The 7,995-nt window shown below is 45.4% G+C and overlaps 4 protein-coding genes across 4 annotated transcripts; 2 read left to right on the top strand and 2 right to left on the bottom strand.

The window, feature by feature from the left end:
- Positions 1-540: 540 nt before the first annotated feature.
- PV09_09679 (uncharacterized protein) lies at positions 541-1,051 on the bottom strand (the record flags this gene model as incomplete). The annotated part of the gene is made up of 2 exons (XM_016363788.1): positions 541-893; positions 958-1,051. 2 exons carry the CDS (start codon positions 1,049-1,051, stop codon positions 541-543), a joined length of 447 nt encoding a protein of 148 aa, XP_016208384.1.
- Positions 1,052-1,928: 877 nt separating this feature from the next.
- PV09_09678 (uncharacterized protein) lies at positions 1,929-3,092 on the top strand (the record flags this gene model as incomplete). Its single annotated transcript, XM_016363787.1, has 5 exons — positions 1,929-2,077; positions 2,149-2,228; positions 2,288-2,357; positions 2,422-2,847; positions 2,912-3,092. 5 exons carry the CDS (start codon positions 1,929-1,931, stop codon positions 3,090-3,092), a joined length of 906 nt encoding a protein of 301 aa, XP_016208383.1.
- Positions 3,093-4,150: 1,058 nt separating this feature from the next.
- On the bottom strand, positions 4,151-5,122 carry PV09_09677 (uncharacterized protein; the record flags this gene model as incomplete). Its single annotated transcript, XM_016363786.1, has 1 exon — positions 4,151-5,122. The coding sequence occupies one exon, from the start codon at positions 5,120-5,122 to the stop codon at positions 4,151-4,153; it is 972 nt and encodes a 323-aa protein (XP_016208382.1).
- A 1,634-nt stretch (positions 5,123-6,756) lies between these two features.
- On the top strand, positions 6,757-7,269 carry PV09_09676 (uncharacterized protein; the record flags this gene model as incomplete). The annotated part of the gene is made up of 2 exons (XM_016363785.1): positions 6,757-6,874; positions 6,971-7,269. 2 exons carry the CDS (start codon positions 6,757-6,759, stop codon positions 7,267-7,269), a joined length of 417 nt encoding a protein of 138 aa, XP_016208381.1.
- Between the last annotated feature and the right edge of the window lie 726 nt (positions 7,270-7,995).

Here is a 7,995-nt window from a genome sequence, read left to right as displayed (position 1 = left end):
CCCTCGCTGAGATTAAGGCACAAGCCTCAAAAGCACCAATTGGCCTTGATGAGTTCGAGCGGTACCTTATGCAGCCATTGGTTACCACTGATAAGCCGATTGAGTGGTGGTCCACCACTGGATGCATCGAATATCCATATCTGACCAAAATGGCATTGGATATGCTGTCAATACCTGCGATGAGCGATGAGCCTGAACGCTTGTTCAGCCGATTAGGTCATATGGTGACCAAGCACCGCAACCACCTGAAGCCTCAAACGATCCAAGCGACTCAATGCTTGCAATCATGGGCTAAGGCTAAGATTATAGATTTAAAGTAATAGCAATCCGAGCACTTCACCATCATAAATATTTTCTATTTTAAGTCATATGTGGCATAATCAACAGCCTCAGTAACGCCATAAAGGGCCTCAGGTGGATCAATCCGGATAATCCTAGTGGATTATCCAGATCCGCCAAGAGACCCACTTGGGAGTCGGATCGCTGATCCGATCCATCCAATCAGCACACTGATAGAAGGCTCCAAAAAGCTACAAGAGGTTAGAAAACAACCATATACATGTTTATGAGAATGTAACGCACGTTTACAGCGAAAAGAGTCTCGACGTCTTCCTTTGTAAAGTCTAGAGCGGACTTGTGATTCGTCCTTCCGGCATTGACAACTACTCCATGGATGGCACCGGCCTCCTCAACGATCTTGTCAATCGCAGAAGTAATACTTTCTTCTTGTGTAACGTTTGCTGTAACGGCGCCGAGTTTTCCGGGGAATCTCTTAAGGAGAGCAGCATACTCGTCGCCGCGTTCAGTGAGATCAATTGAGTAAACCTTTTCGGCACCGTTCTGGAGACAGCATTCTGCAATGCCGAGACCGATTCCACGATTTGCTCCAGTGACTGGATATATGTTATTCAAATTGGAATCCACAGACAATGTCGCTTCACTCCATGAATAACTTACTCGCAATGACTTTACCTCCTAGGGCGACCTGAGTTTGAGGGACTATGTAGGGAGTGGATTCGGCAGTTTCGGGAACAATAGCGGATGGAGACATGTTTGCGGATGACATTTACAGGATAGAAGGAAGAGTTTAGTAATTCTCAAGTTAAATGCGATTGTGCTGCAACAAGAAAAGTTGAGGGTAAGTTGGATGACTTTTTATTCTCGCGCCACCGAAAAATAAACAACGAACTTAGCAGAAATTCTTTCCGAATGTTGCCTGAAAAACAGAATTTGACTTAGGCCCAAAAAGCCGAATTTCGAGGCAAATGGCCCCGAACAAGTGGATTCACCATCTAGCCTGACCACGGCAGAGGCGGATCGTCGCCTTTTTCCCACTTGTCTTATTGTGAAAAGCCAGGATGGGTGCCCGTGTCGAGGCATTGTCGCGACAAATGGCTATCCGCATTTAGTGCAACCATGGGGAACTGTTCCGGAGCACCCCGCAAATTACTTTGCACTTAGCCCCATGGTGTCGAGCGACCCCTGAATACTTAGGTACTTGTACATGTATCGCACATGAACTAGTCTTTCCGAAGACAGGGTCACGGTCCCAGCGTACTGCAAGGTACTTCTCTTCGTACTGATTTACGATCTAGATGTTGACCCTCGAGACGACGTGTGTTGTCAATGTGCACATGATCCGAGGCTACCATTGATGCAGACAGCCACTGATGGAGGCGAAGAAATCAATGTTCTAGAAGAGAAAATCAAGTACGATCAATCAGTCCCTTCTGTACTATTGGCAGATTCACTAGCACTTAGTCGTACTGTTACGGAGCAACGGAGATCCAGAAAATCCAAGTCGTTTTTGAGGACTTTACTTCTAGCAACTCTGTTCTTATATATTGGTCAGGTCGACCTTTATCGAGTTTCTTGAAACAATCTCTGTCAACACTACAATCCAGCATTTTATTCATATCGTCAGTAAAATGGCTACCGTCAATCTCGATTCCTCCGTCGCCCCTGTTTCATCGACCTCAGACCGTGGGAAAAATGGAGTTGTTCTAGGAACTCCCTTAGTCGTTAATCCCTTAGAAATACATTCAAATGCCCCGAAGAATGTGTCGATACCTCAAGAGTTCGGAACAAAACACCAGAAAAGAACTTTGGCCTCTTTTTCCCTTGAAGGTCGAGTTGTTGTCATTACAGGTGGAGCCCGCGGTATCGACTAGTGCTTGGAAAAGCACTAGCTACTAGCGGTGCGCATCTAGCAATTGTAGATATCAACAGTATGTATTGTATAATGTTTGAATATCACAGAATTTGTTTTACTCACGTATGAAACTAGTCGAAGAATCCAAGAGCCAAGCTGCTCATCTCGAGGGCTTGTTCAAGGAACTGAACCCCAATGAGACAAAGTAAGTACTTTTACCAATCGAGCTGTATTCCTTTGACACTATCCACTAACATCGAATCTATCAGCCCAATCAAAATTACTGCTCACTTTGCAGATGTCTCAGATACTGTATCTGTAAACGCTGCTGTCGAGGAAATCATAGCGGCTCACGGCAGGATCGATAATCTCATCAGCGGAGCTGCCATCATTGATAATATCTCTGCGGTCTATTATCCCATTGAGCGAGCTAAGAAGATCTGGGCTGTCAACGTTGACGGCTCCTATCTCTTTTCAGTCGCAGTCGCCAAGCATCTAATGGAGCGCAACTCTCAAGGAAGCATCCTACTTATCGGTAGCATGTCAGGAAGCGTTGTGAACGTGCCTCAAGTACAAACTCCGTACAATGTCTCAAAGGCCGCGGTTCGACATATGGCTGCATACTTGGCCGTAGAATGGGCCCCGTTTGGCATTCGTGTGAACTGTTTGAGCCTAGGATACATAATTACCGATTTGTAAGTTACACTACTTGCATCCCGTTCGTCATAGAGCTTTGATAACTGATATCTGGCTACACAGGACACAAAAGATAATAGACGCGAGGCCTGATCTTAATGAAAGATGGACGTCATTGACTCCGCAAGGGAGATTGGGTACTCCTGAAAACCTGACTGGGGCCATGACTTTCTTATTGTCGGATGCGTCCTTATATGTAACAGGAGCCGACCTAAGAGTCGATGGTGGTTATACCGTTGTTTGAATGAGTTTAATTCTTGCTTGTCATGTGCATTGCAGGGCTGAAACTTCAGAATGTTTGTACATCAAAGGTATCAAGCTCTCATTCTCGACATTATTGAATGCTTAAATAGAGGTTAATCATGCAAGGGATTTTGCCTGGGTCCTATCGGCTTGCGCCACTGACTTGAAAACCTGATCGGCTTGGTCAGTCATATACTGTACCTGTTATGCGCTTCTAGTGGATTCATGAATGAACATCATGCTTATGTGGCTACCTTTGATTCTTCACAAAATTGTAAGTTTGTTCGTCAACTATATGGAGTAGAAAGTGCCCTCAGCGGTCAGGAAATTAAATTTCGAACATTTATTCATCCATTCCAAGGCTGGAAAGTAAGTAGTTTGAACAAATGACAACATAGATATATGGATGGTGCAGGTCTTAATGAAAAGATTGAAATTTCAACCTACACGAAAATATCGGCAAACAGAATGACCTATACGTTTGCAATGAATACTTCTAGATCAATCAATCATTGATAAGACTGTGATTAGTCCATTTCTTATAAGACCACCCATTTACTGAATACCTTATCTAGGTAGGTCTGCTTTGGCATCTTTTTTAGAACTGATGATAGGATGTCTTGATACTGTACTTTTGAGACAGGTCAGCGAACGCCTTCGCTAATGACTAACATTCGTTTCGAAGATATTTTGCGGCGATTTTCAGCCCGGCTGTTCCTACGGCTCTGCTTCTGGAGCTTACTTTGACAACAGTCAGTGAGCCAGATTCGGCGACAAGTATGATATCACCTCCTACCAGCCACTCAATATCAATCCTCTGATACGCTGGGACAGCCGTACGAACTTAGACAATCAGTTGAAACAGTTCATCAATCAAATGCATCAAACATATCGTAAAGTACACCTTTTGGTGTGCTGTACTTGATGTTGCTGTCTTATAGAACGCTGGGTACTGATCAACAGGAGGAACGGAACTGCTGCGAAAACTTGGAGTATCCTAACCATGCGGTGTAAATCATTCATTGCCAGTGATTTATTCATCATGCTGCCTGCCAAATCCTATGTAATTCTTCTTCCAATGACTTTACTGGCCAGCCGACTCGAGCTCGACACATTTGTATGAGCATAGCTATCTCCTCCCTGTGTTGGATATTGTCGACACATGTTCCCGCAATAAATAAATAAATATTGAAAGCTAAGAATACTGGATGCTGCATCGGTTAGGGCTCTTGTAATACCGCAAATCTGGGCAATACAGTCCCTTAGCAGCCGTTGTTGATCAAGAAAGACGTTGACTCCCCTAAGAAGAGGTCGATGAAGACTGAGAAGAATTCTCGATGCATAGTGGAGTTGTACAGAAACGGCGAAAGCGGGTGGATGGATCAAAATTGTTTTGAAGTTGGCACCTTCATCGTTCACGGTGTGTGGAAGGGAGTCGAACTCTATAGGAAGGCTATCCTTCCAAGAATCGAGTTGGGCATGCAAAACATTTGCTTCATCCATCTTCGCGCAAAAATGATCTGCTGTGTCGTTACCCAACCTCTGAGCGCTATAGCCCACTGCCCTGGCGAACAGAAACTGTGACCTCGCAGCGAGATCCCAAGAATCCATTTGTTTGAAATCCACTCTTTGGGGAAGCCAGAAGGTGAATGGCTTCCGTTTGTCGCGAAATGCAGCCCACGAGTCCTGAGACAGCCATGCCCACCAAGTGGCACCGCGGAGTCCTCCGGAATCTCCGTGGATGATTTGTGAGCGTCGAATGCCGAAGATACCTTGTAGATGTCGCTCCCAATCTTGCTGTCCACTGTTGAGCATTTCATAAGCAGAGATAATGAGCGCTGTAGCAAGTAGTTCATCGCTTGTATTGTAATCGTCATATTGCATCGCCTTATGGATATATTTGAGAGTGGTATGATAGTAACGCAAAGCTTCGCTACGACGGTACACGATACCATCCGTGAGGTAATGGTTTAGCGATAGATGGCGTGTCAAGAGAGCTAGAATGGCCTTGAGAAGGCCAACATTCCTCATGGCCAGCCGCGGGACGAGAATTGAGTAGTGGCGGGACTTATCCATAAGATCAATCTACGAGGCAACATTGTAGATAAAGTTTCCAAAGATTCGTGTCTCATATGGACCGAGTTTGAGAGTGTTGGTCGACTTCCAAGGGCTTCCTCCTAGACTTGGGTCGAGAATTTGAGGTCCACTATTACGCCTAGAGATATCTAGAGCATCGACGGGTGTTTGAGGTCGTTCATCGGAGCGATCTTCATGATGCTCTTCGAACTGTAACCTCGCATCTCCAACGAGGAGATCAAACCAATGAGCAGTAGCATGGTCGATGCCATCACCCTTTGAATAGTTTGACGCGATTGATAGTTATTGGGACTGGCTTGGTTATGAACTCCGTCGTTCGGTAAGATCGCGATTCCTGTACCAAAAGAACCGGAGTTTGGACCTCCATGTATTTGCATCTCTGGACTAGGAGCTGAGTGGCTCGTAACGGGAGATTCAAGATATGATCGCTCGAATATTTGCTGCTGTTGCTGCTCATTCAGAGAGTATACGACATTTTCATCAATGAGTGCGAGACTGGTATGACTTGATCGGCTAGTAGCATGAGTCGTCTGCTCAATGGTGTTTTGCTTTTGTTCCAGCGGCTTCGGGTCAGAGTATTCGCACAGCCGCGAAGCCCTTTGACTTGAAAGGCACGCAGGCTTGGTGTCATCGCATTTCACGTGCCGCTTCCGGCATGTAATGCTAAAGAACTGGTTAAATTATAATTCTCATATAGCTAAACAAACCCTGGCTCGGTACTTGCCATCCTTGACTTGTCCTCAGACCGCGACGGCGAGACGGGCGGGCGCGGATGCGCTTTGGAGGCGGAGGCATATCTCGGGCGACAGAAGACTCCGTGACGAGAAAAGACCAATGGTCTCTATTTTTGGATTATGGCATTACACAATTAGAGGATGATGAGTATGGCAACGGTCCAACGTTACATGCGAGACAATAATGGAGAAAGAATCGCCGTGTAAATCGCGGGGGTGGAGCCTCGAGATGGGGTCGGCCCACACAGCTAAGATCTCTCTTCAGTGAGAGTGGTGCAAGTGAATCTGGTTTTTCTGTAAAGGAAAGGAGCCCGTCTTTTTGTGAAAATATTCCTTTTGATTCTTGACCGTTCAGCATTACTCGAGGCACTACATCTAGATTCGAGAGGCGATCGGAGCATTGAATCAAATGATTCAAAGGCAAAAGTTTGGTCAGCTGAAGAGCTTGTGGCGTTTCTCTCGGTGTATTGAGCTTGGTTCCGGCCAAATTCATGCCACTATCCGAAATTCTGCTTGTCCTCGGGCCGATGGATGCTACCTGTAATTACTCGCATGTCATCCATGGTTGCAAGTCCCGGGTGCAGCCAATTACGATAACAACAATTCCTAAATCTCGAGACGGACATAATTCTAACCCTTTCAGTTGCTAGTGCGTATTTGAACTAGAACAAGAGCTGCAGGAGTGTCTGAATATTTGTCCATTCATGAATCACGTGAAATTACAGAGTAGCCTCTTCGACGTCTTCAGTTCATCTTCACATCGAATGTATTGATGAAAACCTTCCATCCTGCATAATTTCAGAGCCACTGTTGAGCAAACCAAACACCGGAAAAATGCCCGCGCAAAAAGATTGGAGGTCTCAAAACAGGCATCTCCAAATCCTGAAGGCCGCTAAGAAAGGCAGATATGGAGTAATGGCCGCGATTGCATACAACATCGAACAAATCCTTGGTCTCGTCGAAGCGGCAGAGAAAGCACGCTCACCCTTGAATTTGCAATTTTTCCCTTGAGCCATCACCTTTTCTAATGGCGTATTAATACACGCAGCAAATGCTGCAGTCCAGAAAAGCGCCGTGCCGATTTCGATTCATCTCGACCATGCTCAAGACGAGAACCTGATCAAACGAGCCGCAAAGCTACCATTTGACAGCATCATGGTGGACATGTTGCACTACGAAAAGGACGTGAATCTCGCAAAGACCGCCGAACTAGCCGCTTATCTCCAGGACCGTGGAATCGCAACGGAGGCAGAATCTGGCAGAATTGAGGGAGGAGAAGAAGGCGTCATGGACACAGCTGGCTTGGAATCCGTCAAAACAACTGTTGAAGAGGCTGAGCAGCAGTGATGCCCGTGGATTGGATCAAGATTTCATGGATTTGGATCGACCCCCTCTGGATCGGCCATGGATTGGTGCCTAGAGGCCCAAAATTTGGATTGGATTTAGGGGTGGTGATCCATCCAAATATGATCCATCCATAGTTGGTGATAGGCCCGATTTTAGTGTTGCGTTAGTACTGCATATACTAAGCAAACTGCATATACATTAGCCTCTTATTAATCAAATTTATTTGTGATTCTCTAATTATCCTGATAATGGTAAAGCGACATGATATAAAACGTGCTCGCACCAATATAGCTGTGAGGAACTGAGTGGGAACATACGCACGGTATAGCTACGCTCAGGCCGCGGGTCACATGCTCCAGGGGGAAGCAGTATTTAAGCTACGCACAGTGTCCACCTTAGTTTTACTCCTTAGTCGTCAGTCTTGACACCAATTCATACTCATTGCTCCCCATCCTGATATCACGCTTACATTCGCCCCTTACAATACTACAGGAGAAGGAGGAGGATGCCATTGAAGATGGTTCAGATAATAGTGAATCTAAAGAGAGTAATTAGGGCGATGACGACTTTTATAGTATATATTATTTAGTAGAGGATGAGAGGTATAATCTATAATATATGCTATAGACATAGTTAACGTTCTGTAGTAGAAATTAGGTGAATATCACCACTGACTTTTGCCACTATTCTACCCCATGGATGGATCAGATTTGAATGGATTTCGCC

The sequence above is a fragment of the Verruconis gallopava genome, assembly GCF_000836295.1.
Source record: "Verruconis gallopava strain CBS 43764 unplaced genomic scaffold supercont1.122, whole genome shotgun sequence".
Classification (NCBI taxonomy): Eukaryota; Fungi; Ascomycota; class Dothideomycetes; order Venturiales; family Sympoventuriaceae; genus Verruconis; species Verruconis gallopava.
This window is presented reverse-complemented; position numbering and strand designations above follow the sequence as displayed.